General features: G+C 43.8%; 1 protein-coding gene across 1 annotated transcript in view; it reads right to left on the reverse strand.

Annotated features, from left to right (window-relative positions):
- The window catches only part of F13a1 (coagulation factor XIII A chain), a 171,529-nt gene that overhangs the window by 41,738 nt on the left and 114,293 nt on the right, over window positions 1-15,498 (reverse strand). Inside the window, exons 9-10 of the mRNA XM_021215683.2 lie at window positions 9,645-9,748; window positions 7,988-8,076 (exon numbers count right to left, since the gene is read on the reverse strand). Of these exons, the coding sequence (XP_021071342.1) occupies window positions 7,988-8,076; window positions 9,645-9,748 (193 nt within the window). The remainder of the gene's footprint in view (window positions 1-7,987; window positions 8,077-9,644; window positions 9,749-15,498) is intronic.

The raw sequence follows: 15,498 nt of genomic DNA on the forward strand, positions 1-15,498 counted from the left end.
TCTCACACACACACACACACACACACACACACACACATACACCACACACACACACACACACACACACACACACACACACCCCAATAATAATAAAGATGTTTAAAAATTCATGAAGGAGAATCCACTTTGGATTAGTCATGACTCAGTAGAATATCTGAGGCTGGCACATTATCAGTGGAACTAATTTTCTTTCTTTCTTTCTTTCTTTCTTTCTTTCTTTCTTTCTTTCTTTCTTTCTTTCTTTCCTTTTTTTCCTTTATCTTCCTGTTAAATTCAACCCTGTTTGGGGAAACTGGAGGTATCCAGTTCATTCCTTGCCCTTCTGGGCCCCACTAAGCAAGTGAAAGGTTTGCAGCCTACTTGTAGGAGGGGAGAATTCTAACTGAACTGCTCTGTAAGGGCAGAGGCACAAGGGAGAGTCTGCCCCCTTTCTACCCTTCATCGGGAGTGACATACTGCTTGGAGCTGTTGTCTACCCGGGACAGAAAAGCGTGGTCATCCATGAGAAGCTGGCAGAGAGGACAGAGGCTTGCAGGCTCAAGAAGCCATTCAAAAAGGGACCAATCTTGGACTGCCAACTTCAGGATTTCTTACATAAGAACTAAAAGAAAACCTGTTGGTTTCAGTCTTATTAAAGGTGTCAATTGTAGCAAGATGTATTTTAGTTTAAATATATAATTAAACCGGCTAGGAGGAATTCAGACAATTCCTGGTGATTCAGCATGTAAATGGGACTGTTGGTAGAAATGTGAGAGGGTGCCTTGGTGTGAAGCAGAGGCCACCCTCATCCAAGGTTCCGGGTCCCTACTGTGCTCCCCATTTTAGAGTTCTATGTATTATCAGGGGATCGGGTAGGAAACAGCCACACTGCCAATGGTCATTGGTATACGCCCTCTCTCAACTTAGCTCCTGTCCCTTTAAGTGAGGTAATAAATGTGCCTTCCTCACAGGATTCCTGGCAGAATTAAATAAAATAAATGCACGTGAACTACTTACCACAGTGCCTGGCATAGAGGTAACACTCAGTAAATGTTATCAATAATTATATATTATTTAATAGCTTTCTCAGATAGCGTCCAAAGTGCCAGAACCCTAATGTTGAGCAAAATAGATTTGGTCCTTCCATTATAGTGTTGACATAGTGGGACGGGAGATTTGGGGATTCATAGCCACCTAGGGGAACTTAAAGAAACAAGTAGATGTCTGATTAAGGAGGCTTGGGTGGGGTTCTAAATACATTATATTTTAAAAATGGCCTCAGATGACCCTAAGATGACCCAGGTCTGAGACCTTCTGGAATCCAGTACTCTAAGCACAGTGATAAGGTAACTCCAAGATTCTTTGTCAGTGCATGGGCTAGTGTGGAGGTGGGCAAAGAGAGGAAGGAGGAGGGAGGCTGTTTCCCTAGGTAACAGGTTGAAATGTGCAAGGCCCAAAGGTGTCAATGAGCTGAAGAAGGAGGAAAATGGGCAGATGCAAAGGCCTTTCAAGGTCCAGAGAGATGTTGGAGTAGCGGTGGGAAACTAGGGCTCTGACGCTGGGTAATGGACCTGCAGGAAGCCCTGTGAATCACTGAGAGCTTCAGATCTGGTTTCTGTAGGCATGAAAATCCATCACTCCTGTCTCGCTAGTTTCATAGGAATCTTTTTGTCCAGAGTGAGATAAGATCTATGTGAACGTGACTTAAAAAGTTTCTAATTGACTTAAACGGGCATAGCTATGATGGGCTAAAGGTGGGAACATGATGATGTACTCCTAACTTTAAAATGTGGGGTTAAAGAGAACAGCTTTCCGTCCTTCCACATAACATGTTCTGAATTCACATGACTCTGGCCTCCGCTAAGGGGAGTGTAGTGAGCACTGAGTAAAGGCCCACAGTGTTTCAAGACATCTTGTCGGTGATAATGGAAGCCCCAAACCTCGGTCTCCAAAGTCTGTATTATTCTATTTGCTAAGGATGTCAGCACCAAGACTCATCAGGGCAAGTGAAGTTCCATGGGCTGGTGACAGGGAGCTACTGGAGAGGTGCCATCCCCGAGCCAATCCATAGCTCCTTCTCTTGGTCTTGACTTTGGCTGCTCCACAGCCTTTCCCTCTACTCATCACTTTGTCTAGTCATGACCTTGTCCCTTTGACCTTCGCTTTGGACTAATAGTCCATGGCTAATCCTAAACCTTTGACCCAGGCTAGCCCATGACCCTAATTCCCTTGAACTTTGCCCTGAGATAGCCCTATCCTCTTGAACTTCCTTGTATACTTCCTTTCCTACCTAGGTACCTACCAGGCTTGGGGCTTGATGGAGAGAAAGACTGAGATAGGGACACCTGAAAGCTGAGCAAGGAAGGACAGACAGCCACCTAAGGACCGTTTCTTCTTTGGGGATGTTTAGATGAGCTTCCTGAGAAGGCTAACATTCCTTTTGTAGGAGGCACGATAGGCACGATGGCGGTTTCCCTATTTTCAAGCTCTCAGGACAGTGAGCATAAGCATCCTCCTAATCTCAACCCTTGCCGCAGCTCAGTTTCCCAGGAGGATGAGGTCAGATGTGAAGTGATTAAGTCCCAGCTTCTGCTCACCTAAGACTGAAGAAACTGAACGGAGCTGAAACCCCGGGCAAGTTCAACAACACCGTCCCTCGTGGGAAGAGGAGAAGAAGTAACAGGCGGCTGAGCTGGCATTTCCGGATGTGTACTAGGGGCAGAGGCAAAGTGACACCAGCGTGCTTTCAGTCCAGCTGCTGGGGTGCTGTTTCTGTATCCGTGTTTAAAGGTGAATCATCTAGGTGCTCAAAAAGGGGCAGGTGAGAGGCTTGCAAGAGTCCGTTCTCTCCTTTCACCATGCGGTTCCAGGGATCGAACTCCTGTTGTCAGGCTTGGCAGCAAGCATCTCTACTCACCTAACCACCTTGGCAGCTCCTGTTGACTATTTTTGATATAGGCTACCCTGTGTACCTCAACTCGGCCTGCAATTCACTATGTAGCCTTGGCTGGCTTCTGATTTAGTCTTAGCCTCCCAAGGGCTGGAATTACAGGTATGTTCATATACCTGGTATGTGAATCCTCTGTGTTTGTGGCCTCTCTTGTCTTTTGTCTGTTTTGAATGGAAATCAATCTTAGTGAATACCCAAGTCCTACCTCTGTACTCAAAGAGACTGTGGACACATAGAGCCAGGAATCCTGCCATGACTGCTGGTGTTGTCTTCATAGCATAACACTTTGCCTCTGGTCAGGCATGGCGCTTCCTGTACAGGTAAGACTGTTTGTCAGGTTCTTGGGGCTCAGAGAGATGGGCTGGACCCTCAGTACATCAGAGAATCCCTGAAAATTTGTAGCAGGTACCCACAGCATAGTATACTCCATGTTCTTTGTTACCAGGGATGGAGATGCCTTCTCAAGTTCAGGACGCAAGGATAAAGTCTTTTTGTTTTGTCCATTTATCTGTAGAAACAACCTTGCTACAGGCCCTACAGAGAAAGCATTGCTTCCCCCAGAGCATATGGAGGCCCTGGATTCCTGCTCAGCCAGGTATCTCCTGGCACAACTGCCAAACACTCACCCTGTACTTGACATTTGCAGCTTGTGATTATAGGATGCTGAGCCTGCTGTGGATGATCTCCGCAAGGTCATACATGTTCCTTGTCCCCCAACAGCATAAGGTGCAGCTGGGACCCTCATCCCCAAGATGTTGTTTTTATCAGTGTTCTCTGTTTATTATATGTATGTATGTATATTTATATGCTTTTATGTATATATGTGTGTATGTATGTGTTATGTTTGTATGTACATATATTTGTATTCATTCATTGCAGCAGATATTGCTTCTACTGATGAGAATTCAGGAAACTCTACCTTTACAGAGCTTCTATCCTAGGTGTGTGTGTGTGAAGAGGAAGCAATAGGAATCTGACTCTGATGTAAACAGCACATTCACTCTCAAATGAATGGTTTTTCACTAAAGGAAGAGAGGGTAATGGGGGCGGGGCACTTTCTTTGGAGAAGCACTGACACGGGACCTTGTTTCCAAAAGAGCAAGAAGCCTGTAGAGCTAGAGGGAGATGAACAAAGTATGGGTGGGAGCGAACCCAGGGGCTGGACCACACAGCATTCATCAAGATTCATGTTCAGTTTAAATGCAAAGATGATAGGAATCCATCAGAAGATCCATTTTAATCGACAGCTCAAAGAGTGATTCTGGCTGATGTTGGAGGACAGAAGGATGAGAGAGAAGAGGGAGGTGAGCCAGGAGGCCACATCACAGAGCTCAGTACGGCAGAGCTCAGAGGCTCGTGCTGGGAATTGTGGGACCGACTGGACTTCAGACCCCTTTGAAGATGTTCCTGGAGAAAATTTGTGAGGCAGGTTAAGGAGATAAGTCACAATAATCCTTGAATTTTGTGAATTATTTGAATGAATGGATAAACTGCTTTTGATCCAAGTAGGAGATCCTTATAAAACAGATTTACTCTGAGAAAGCAACGATAGGTTTGAGATGAGAACGGTTCCCAGAAGCATCTGTAAGGTTGCTATAGAGAATTGACGGTACAGAGCTGGAGAGGCAGAGTTCTGGAGTGGGAGTCACTGTGGTCCAAAAAAGTCACCCCGGGTCTGGAGTGTGTGTGTGTTCATGAATGTGTGTAATGTGTGGTTTGTATGTGCACTGCATGTATGTTTGAGACCTACAGGTGGACATGTATGTGTATAGTATGCGTGTATGAACCATGTCAGTGCCATGCATGCTCGTGTGCATGTATCTGTGTGTGAATGTGGTATGTGAAGAGTGTGGGGTGTGTGTGTGTGTGTGTGTGTGTGTGTGTGTGTATGTGTGTGTGTGTGAGAGAGAGAGAGACAGAGACTTACACAGCTGTTTATACATTTATGTATATTAGTGTATGTGTGTGTGTGAGTGAGTGTGTGTGTGTGTGTGTGTGTGTGTGTCCATTTGCAGTGAGGTGGTATAAAGAAGGCAGCAGAGTTCATTGGATACAGTTAAGGCAGAAGAGGATGATTTTTTTTTTAAGGGACCTAGTATCTTTTTATTAAATTCAATTTTAATATCCTGAATAGTCATTATTTCTTTTCTTATTTGTTTGCATTTTTATTTATTATTATTTCTTTATTTACATTTCAAATGCTATTCCGAAAGTTCCCTATACCCCACCCCCACCCCTGCTCCCCTACCCACCCACTCCCACTACTTGGCTCTGGCCTTCCCCTGTGCTGGGTCATATAAAGTTTACAAGACCAAGGGGCCTCTAGAAGAGGATGATCTTCCCCACGAAGCAGTTCTTTACTGAGGACCACTGAGGCAGATGAACATTCAACCTTAAAACCATTCGACTCTTTACATATCTCTTCGGAAGCCCCATGCCATGCTGTGTTAGAGAGAGAAGGGAACACCTGGGTCCTTTTGGACCTACAGGAACTCAACAATGTGAGGAAGGCACGTGGAGGGAGGGGCACCGAACCCCAGATGTGGATGCCTGCACGCTCCCTTCTGTCCCTGTCTACAAAACGTGAGAGAGAAGAAAGGAGCCATTTTCCATGTATCTTTCCCCTTTCAGACTCTATTATTTTTCAGATGCCAAGGAAGCTCCAGAAAAGCTGACACGTAATCAATGAGCTGGACGGTCAGGAACGACTGGGAAGCCAGCACACTGAGAAGCAAGAACAGGCAAGCCACCTGCTGACCTCCCTCCAGTAGGAAGAGGAAGGCTGACACACAGGTGGAGGGAGGGAAGGTGGATCGGCCTCCACCTGAGTCACTGAGACTCATGCTAAAGTCGCCCGCTCACCCTTATGCGGTCCTAGCGAGCACCTCGGGTGCTTTTTAAGCAGCTCACACATCTCTGACAAAGAGCTCGAACCTGGAGCCCAGCCCAAGGTCGGGCATCAAACAGCCTGCACAGCAAAGAAGCCTCCGCAGCCGCGAGAGAGGAGCAATTATCTGCATAGCCTGATGACATTCCTAACACCCTGATCTATATTTAATAACAGCAAAAAGCGCTTGCATTAACAGCTATTAGGGCCTTCACCACTGCAAGGAGGGCCACCCGCTCTCCTTCCCGGTAGCAAGGAAGCACAATAGAAGTATAAAAAGAAAGCTACGTCGGTTTCAGAGCCATCTCCCATGAAGAGATCCTCAGAGTGTCATAAACTGTCAGATGACGGCAGGGGAGGTTTGTACAGATTTTCAAATCTCAAAATGAAATCAATTGGATTAAACTCCAAGCACTGTAAGGCTGCTCTCTGGAGGCTTCTAGAGGCGTCTAGAAATCACAATAGCAGGTAGAGTGCAATCCTTCTGTGATTTCTCCTGTCTGAATGTCTGAATAACCATTGCTCCATCTCCTGCTCATAAGCCCATAGCACTCTGCTCTTAGAACTAGGGTCATATCAAAAGGCAAATGCTCTTTGGCTTTTGATAAGATTGCATTCTGATTAAACTCATGGTATAGAGAAGATTTGATAAGCTAAAAACACATTTCTTATACCTCCCCTCCAGGACATCTTAGCTGAACAGCAGGACACACTGTAGGTGTCTGTTACTTTCCCTGTGGTAATGGTCCTGACTGGGAGCTGTAGCTTCCTGCGACCCAGTATCATCTGAGAGGATCTGACCATGTGTGTTTATCCCAGGAAGAGATCGTAATTCAAAATCCAAAGTGTGGTTTCTATCAAATTTGTACCATTTCTTTGCACCGTTACAAAGTTTAAAGATTGTAAGTGGAGATATCACAGGTCAGGGGCCATCTGTATGTACACAGGGAATCATGGTTGCCAAGCTACCTCCTGCCTTAGAGTTTTGGGGTGTTTGCTATCCTTCAGTTTCTGGCTCTATTTTCTCAGTGAATGCATCTCCATGGATGAATGCAATCTTATGCTGTCTGTACTGTTCATACGATAGCTACAAGTGTGCTTGGTATTCCCACACTTCACTACCGCTGTGTGGATAGATTGACTGACATATTCCCACCAGAGGATTCTAGATCCCAGAGACCTGGGCCTCAGAGCTCCCCGTAGCCTTCCCTGGTGTGAGCTAACACGAGATACATATTCCTTCCAGAGGGACTGCCCAGCTAAACTCAAGTGCCCACTCGGTTTCAAAATTCAGCACCTCTCTTTATTAGCTACATTACTGGGGAAAGGATATTAGTCTCCCTGCTTTTCCTCGCCCTGATTTTCTTTTCGGTTCAATGGGGAGACTGGCAACACTCACTTTAAAAGGGTTGCTGTGAGCATCAAGTGGCAGGCAAAGTGATTGCTGGATACAGGAGCAGTGTTGATTGCTGTACATATACCTCAAGGGAGTTCTACATGTCAGTCTTTAATACCCTTAACCCCGAGAGACTCCCAGGCCTCTCCTTTACCTGATGTCTCTCACCCTGATTTAATTAGCTGTTTCCTGTCCTTCTAGCTCCTGCCCTATTGTTCTGGCATGTTGGACCCTTTCCTTAACACCTTTATCAACCCCTTAAGTGGCCAAAATTTCTCTACTTGAGTAACACTTTATACCTTTCCTCCTCTTTTTTTGCCTGCTCTTGGTGGTGCTGCTGCTGGTAATGGTGGTAGTGTGCGTCTTGATTTATGTGTACTTCTGGGTCAGTCTTAGATGGGAGGTACATACTCTGAAACCTCCAGAGGTAGGCCACTTTTTATTTTTATTTTTTTACTGAGCTTTAGTTGAGTGATCTACTTCATCATTTGATGTCTCCAGAACTATCCTTGTCAGTTCCAGGTGCCCAGAACTAAACTCAGGTTTGCAAATCTCTTGCTTTTAGTAGAAATACGACCTCAAAACCCCAAGGCAGGAAAGGGTTAAGTAGGAATCGCATTTCGCATTTAAAAAAAGGCTGGAAGGATGTCTGGTTGACAGGAAGCATACGCGATGTACCTGGGAAATCGAGAAGTAGCAACCTGGTGTCTAACTCTTTCGATGTGTTAAGAGACAGTGGTGGAAAATTGGCACTTGCCTCCAGCTTTCCACTTACCTCTGCAAAAACAAATGGGGCATCAAACTGGAAGCAGACATGGCCGTGTTTGACGGCTTGGACAGAGGCAGGGCCACAGCGGTACATGCCTGTAACACACAACAAAGAGGAAGGCAGTGTGGATTTGTAGTTTCCAATTCTGCCCATCCACAGGACAGCACACAGCACTTAGGTAGCCGACAGACACCAGTACTCCCCCAGCTTCACCACTGACTTTGCCTAAATGCTTTCACTGGCGACAGGAGATAGAGGACCCTTGTGTGTCACCAAAAGGGTTCTTCTAGGAAGGCTAACCCAAACCCGAATGTGAAGGCCAGGAAAAGAATATGGGAACAATAGTTTTCCTAATTATTTTTAGCTGACTACAACTCTATGCACTATGCTATGTATCCTTCTTTCAACTGGTACCTATCCTGGTTACTATTGATTGATTGATTGATTGATTGATTGATTGATTTATGGGAAGAAAATAGTGAAAATGCCTCGACTTGACTGACCCACGGGAAAGTCTGTGGGGGTCTTTTCTTGATCAGTGACTGATGTCAGGACACTGAGTCCACTGTAGGTGGTACCATCCCTAGGGAGATGGTTCTGGGTTATACAAGAAAGGAGACTGAGCAAGCTATCTCTAGTACCTACCCCGACTTCTCTTCCTCATGGACTATGTGCCAGTGAGCTGGAAATAATCTTTTCCTCCCTAAGTTGCTTTACACTATGGTGTTTATCACAGCCTCAGAAGTCTCACTTGGACTGTATCTGATACCTCCTCAGTAGTCGTATTGACCTTGCTTTGGCTGCTGTTTTGTTTATGATGTTTGTCAGGTTCGATCGTAGAACTCGGACACTAACCATGTCCATTAGCTAATGATCCTTATGGTCATAGCTATGTTTCTAGAATCCATTAAACTTTAGCCATCTAGGAACACTTTCTAAGAGCTTCGCTGATACTAGTTCCCTTCGAGTCTCCTTACAGCTCTTCTAGCGTGACACTTTCTCCGCAAAAGCCAGTATCTCAGCATGACGTCATCATGGCTGTAGACTGAATGCTTCTGTATCTATGAAGGTGTATGACATCACCATCTCGGACCAACACCAGAGAACAGAGATGAGTGTGCTGGGGTTTACAGTCCACCCATGTGTACCATTATGTTAAAAAGAGTGTGACCCCAAAGGAATCTGGGGTTGGTCACAGCTGCTGCTGATTATCAAGGTTGGAAAGTTAGAAGACAAATATCTACCCACCCCGGTTTTGAAACTGAACATCAGGAGACAGCAGGCTTTAAAGGAACAACAATTTAATGTGTGATTTATAATTATTTTCAATGTCTTTATTTTCTTTCTAGCCTTTTACCACTTCATCACTGTGGATCAGGGAGGGCTGAAGTTTATTTTATAGCCCTAGTAAAAATGCTTACCCAGATTTTTTTTTTTTTGCCCTTGTCTTCAAAACTGCTTATCAAAGCAGGAGTAGATGAATTATATAAGTTAGATTCTTTTTCGAAAAGTTGTAAAACAATCAGGGTAAAGCTGACTATCGAAACGAACTAAAATTTGACTGACAGGCAGTTAATCCTGTATGCATGCCCAGCAAGCACATTTCCAGTGTCAGTTCCTAATAAGGATGCTACCCACACACCTAGGAAAGAGGCGGATTTACCATCACTGTTTTCCTGGGGTGTGCTGTCCACAGCTTGCCAGCCTCCGAATCCGACAGGAAGGTCAGGCCTTGTCATCCATGCCTCATTCCAGCAGTGGTAGTTCCTAAGGAGGCAATCTTGAACAGGTTACACTTCTCATAACACCCCAAGCTCCTAGCAACCAAAGAGAGACCTCGAGCCTATGCTGTGATTACTTGAATAGATCAAGCTCAATCTGGAGGCTTTGGAGATTGCCTGCATCTCCAGATTTGGGTTTGTGGTCTATGGGTTCCGATTGGCCTCCTTTGGGATCCCTGATATGACTAGCTATTGTTTTCCCTCTACTAAAATCAGCTTCAAGGTCATTCAGAGATGCTGTAACTCTTTTGACCTTAACTACCAAGAGAGAGAGAGAGAGAGAGAGAGAGAGAGAGAGAGAGAGAGAGAGAGAGAGAGAGAGAGAGAGAGAGAGATCTCACTTACGATAGTCAAATGTAGGGAAGAAATGTCAGCTTAAGTTAAATATCTCTTTTTTTTTCACATGGCTTCAATTTACACCAAGTGTATTTTGATAAAATTTAGTAATATTTATGCTTATTTTCTTAGACCATTGTCATAGAAACGATAACATTAGCTCCTGATTATAAATCTGTGGTAATTTGCATTTGATTTCCAACAAGAAGAAAAGGTTACCAGGGCCAATGTGTCTTTACCCTTTACCAAAAGCAGGCACCCCACGAGGTAAGGCCTTTTGAAACTCCCCAGAACCTTGCATATGACCCTTGAAGCAAGAGCACAGAGTGAAATGTCATCGTGAATTGTATTATTATGTCCTTGGAAAGACCTGAGATTATATGACAGTAGAGAATCAAACGAGAGCACATTAACCTGTAAGCACTATGGAAAATGTTCATATAGTAATAAGGATTTAATAGTGGCCATTTCTCATTCTGTTTATAACGCTGAGGGTTTCAGGCCCAGCTGTCATCCATCCTCCTGAAAAGATCCTCAATGTCAGTAGCCTGTGCATGGTCCCATCTCTCTCAATTCTAGCCATTTCTAATTGGGTCAATCAAGAGATTCTAACCTAATCACATACCTGCAGTGCACAGGGCACCTTGCTGGGTGCTGATGAGTCAAAGATGATCAGGGTATGAATTGTAGAGTCCCCCATAAAGAAACTCACAATGTATCAGGAATAACAACCTATATATCACTTGCCAATTACTAAAACACGCTGTATACTTGTGGCAAGGTTTAATTAAGAGAATACGGGGATGCATTTAGAACAGGGCTTGACATATGTAAGTGTTCAAACAACGGAACCCAGGTTTTTAAACATAATTAATGAAAGTGACATGTGCTGAAATAGAAATTTACTGGAGATGCCACAGGATCACTGAGTGACAGATGGCTGGTCTCAGGGCCTTGAGGAAGTCTGTGCAGAGGCGGAGCCAGTTTTTCTGAGTCCTGCATAATGAAGGGGAAGTTAGCAGATTGACAAAGAGGAAAGAAAAGCCAATCTGGGAAGGTAGAAAGTAATGCCCACGGTGTGTCTGGGGTATTAAAACCTGATAGAGTTGAGGGCGCAACTAACAAAGACGCCTAACTTGCGTACTTCGTAAAAATTTGTATATATCTTAACACATTTGACAGTCCCCAAACCTTGTGAATTCTATCATAATTACCCCAGCTTACAAGGGAGGAAGCATAGAGCATTTAAGAGCATAACCTTAGATGGTGTAGGTCAAAGGTGGAGCTTTACTGTTGATGCTGTTAATACAGAGAAAATTGTAAGATTTTTGAACCAAGTTGACTTGTGTGCTTTGCTCTTATTAGAAGCTATTGAAACAATTCAAGCAATAGAATGAAATTTACAGACTGGTGTTTGTGGAAGAGAGGTAGTGCCCTCAGTCCTCAGATTTGGCAGAGCCCCCCACCCCCCGCCCAACACACACAACAATACACAACACTGGAACTCTGCTATAGTCTACAATATTCCAAACAAGATATCTACTGTGAAGACAGTCATCACCATGTAGGGGGGCATAACCATCTGAAGATACAACCCCAGTTCCTGTGTGGACTCTCTATATAAATGGTTCTCAACCTGTGGGTCATAAACCTTTTGCAAAGGGGTGCCTAAGACCATCAGAAAACACAGATATTTACATTACTGTTCATAACAGTAGCAAAACTATTGTTATGAAGTAGCAACAAAAATAAGTTTATGGTTGGGGAGTCAACAAAATATGAGGAACTATATTTAATACAAGAACTGTATCAAAGGGTCTCAGCATAAGGATGGCTGAGAACCACTGCTCTGTATAATCAAGGATTACCCTGAACTTTTGATCCATCTCTATACCTCTGAAAAGCTGAGACTACAAACCAGGGTCATCCCACCTGAGAGTCAAACTCAGGACATCCCAAGCCCCAAGGAAGATGTGTGTTTCAACAGAGTGAAGAAGCAAAGAGAAAAGTTTCTATTGGTAGTGGGGGAGACTGTGGCATGTGTTAGAATCTCTTGATTGACCCAATTAGAAATGGCTAGAAGAGAGAGGGGGGAGAGGGAGAGAAAGAGGAAGAAGGAGAGGAGAGAGAGGATAGAGAGGGGGGAGAGGATAGAGGGAGAGGGAGAGGGAGAGGGAGAGGAATATGATAAAGACCAAGATATACGGACTCTGAACAAGATTGAGAGGTAAGGACCAGAGAGCAACCTCTCTCTCAGGATTGTCACTTTGTGTAGCACCTTGCCCATCTAGATCCAGAAGAGAGGCAGAGGCACCAAGGGAAGACAGCAAAAGGACATTTTCAGGGCAGAGTGGGCAGCAGCCAGTTTTCTCCATGGTTCTCCCTGTTCCAAGCCCCCCCCTCCCAAGAGGAATAGGATCCAGATTATCCTTATTAAATGCAGATCTCCTTGACAAGGTTAGCCTGGGACAAGATAAATACTCTGTATTTCAGATCTCAGGCAAAGACATTTCTCTAAAGATAATATTTCTTTTCATGTGGCCAGGAGGTGGGGAATGTTACCTCTCAGTGTAACCTAATTGCTTACCCATGAGGTCTAGCATCTAGTTTTACTTACTGCTAAGATGCTCTCTGTGTTTAAAAATGTTCCTCACAGGGTGAGGAGCTCGCAGGCCGTAGGGAGACTGATTGATAGCTGTACTCCTGTTTGGCAGTGGGTGGCAAGGGCAGTGGCTTAGCAGTCAGCTGCCTACCAGCAGTGGGAGAGGAAGCCACCAACGTACACAGCCAAGGAGACTCTGTGCACAGTGTAGTTAGCTTTCTTTGAATGGGGAAGCACTGAGAGCCTTTCTTTCAACATACATACTGGTCTGCTCTAGCCTAAATTCCCCCACGAGAAAGGTTCTATTTATAGTCATTTACATTTTTAAAATATTAAATAACAGGTACTTAGTGGAAAGGGGAAAAACTTGTTTCTGGCTGTTGTCAAATATTTTGTGCTTTTTGAAGTTTAGGTTTGCTTTGGTGTAATGCACACACACTTCTGAGGATGGAAGTTTTCAAATGATATCATTTCTTTTCGGCCTGATAAACTTCTACTAACATTTCTATTTTTTTTTTAAATTAAATCATCAAATGATAGTATAAGGGAATACTGCACATTGAACACACATTAGTGGGATTAAATGTGATTTCAATAATACCTTTTAATTATTTTTTTTTTGTTTTTGTTTTTCAATACAGGGTTTGTCTGTATAGCCCTGACTGTCCTGGAACTCTGTAGACCAGACTGGCCACGAACTCAGAAATCCGCCTGCCTCTGCCTCCCAAGTGCTGAGATTAAAGGTGTGCACCACCACTGCCCAGCTAATTTATTTTATTTTCATGTGTTGTATTTTTTTTCTCTGCATTTATGTCGGTGCACTGTGTGTGTGTGTGTGTGTGTGTGTGTGTGTTCCTAGAGACTGTGGAGGTCAGAGGTGAGCTTCAAAACCCTGTAGCTGGAGTTACAGACAGTTCTAGCCAACTATTTTTTAGCTGATATGTGGGTGCTGGGAATGGAATTAAACTCTAATAGACTCATCAGGTCTATTAGAAGAGCAGCCAGTGCTCTTAACTGCCGAGTCAGTTCTCCAGCCCTGCAAAAATTGACACGTATATCTATGTGAAAGTTCATGGTGTATGCGTGGATTTGTCCACCGGAGTGTAGCACCTGAAACACTCAGAATTTGGTGTTGGACCCCTGGAGGTGGGATTTCAGATGGTTTTGAGCTACCTGACATGGGTGGGAAACTTTCAGGGATTTGTAGAAGGAGGTGTGAATCTGCTTTTTAAATATTAGCCTATTTCCCTTCTTCACTGTGAGCTCCACTTGGCTTTTATGTGGTGTTTGTGTTGCCATCCCTTCCCCGTCTTCCCCTATCCCTCCTTCAGTCCTCATTTCTCCTTGCATGACCTCCTTCCCTATTTCATGACCTACATCCTCCAAATACATACGAACTAAAACACAGGTTTATTTCTTAAAATCTAGGCTCTTGACATGAAAAAAAAAAAAAAGAGGTATTTATCTTTCTGAGTCTGGGTTACTTTGCTTAATATGATAGTTCCTGTTTTAATCCATTTTTTCCCCTCTAAATGTCATGATTGCATTTTTCTTAATGGCTGAATCCAATTCCATTTTGTATATGGAGCACACTGCTTCTATCCATTCACCTATTGATGGGCATCAAGGCTGGCTTCATGTTCTGGTTATTGTGAGTACTGCAGCTGTAAACACGAATCTACTTCTGAGGCTCTGTTTTGCTCTTCTCATGCTCTTCCTCTGGAGACGGGTCTGCCCTGAGGAGGTGCTGGGTACAGATGACCCTTTTACTCATGTGGCATGTGTTCCAAGTGGTGACTAAAACTGCAAACGATATCACATGTAGCATAAACTGTAGGGTTTCCTATGCAGCCTGTCTTAGTTAGGTTTCTATTGCTGTGAAGAGCCACCATGGCCACGACAACTCTTATAAAGGAAAACCTTAAATTGGGGCTGTCTTACAGTTTCAGAGATTCAGTCCATTATCATGTTGAGGAGCACGGCAGCATGCAGGCAGACATGGTGCTGGAAAGCAGCTGAGAGTTCTGCATCTTGATCTGCAGGCAGCAAAAGACTGCCACACTGGACAGAACTTGAATATATGAGACCACAAAGCCTGACTCCACCGTGACTCACTTCTTCTAACTCTAAAAGGCCACACCTCCTAATAGTGACACTCCTTATGGGCTAAGCATTCAAACCCCTGAGTTCACGTCTGTTCAAACCACCACATATCCATATCAAACATGATATATTTCAATAGGACAAATAAAAAACACGCTGTCAACAAAATTTACAATAATGTCTTTCATATCCTGACTGGGATGGAGAAGGTTGATATGGGATTTCATCATGCTAGTCTGAATGACTTGGAATTTAAAAGTTATGAATTTTAGGTCCTGGAGTTAAGTGGACTCGCTGCCTTTGCAGAAGACCCACATTGGAGGGCTCACAATAGAATGGAGGTCTCTAAGTCAAGCTCCAGGGAATGCGAAGCAGTTTTAGGGTCTCTGAGAGTATTGCACTTACGTGCACAGAGCCATATGCAGTTACTCATATATGCTTTGACATAAATATACATATTTAATTTATATGCACATATATAAAACACACACTTTACAATGTAAAAAGAAAAATATTTTTAAAAATCTAAATTGATTATTTCTGGAGTTTTTGATTTAATTCTTAGATTGTGATTGGTCAGGGATAACTAAAATCATGGACCGTGAAACCTCAGATAGAAAGTCACCGAGATACATTATGCAAAACACATGAAAACCAAGAAGGATGACCATCGTGTGGATACTTCATTCCTCCTT

The sequence above is a fragment of the Mus pahari genome, chromosome 16, assembly GCF_900095145.1.
Source record: "Mus pahari chromosome 16, PAHARI_EIJ_v1.1, whole genome shotgun sequence".
NCBI classification, from domain to species: domain Eukaryota; kingdom Metazoa; phylum Chordata; class Mammalia; order Rodentia; family Muridae; genus Mus; species Mus pahari.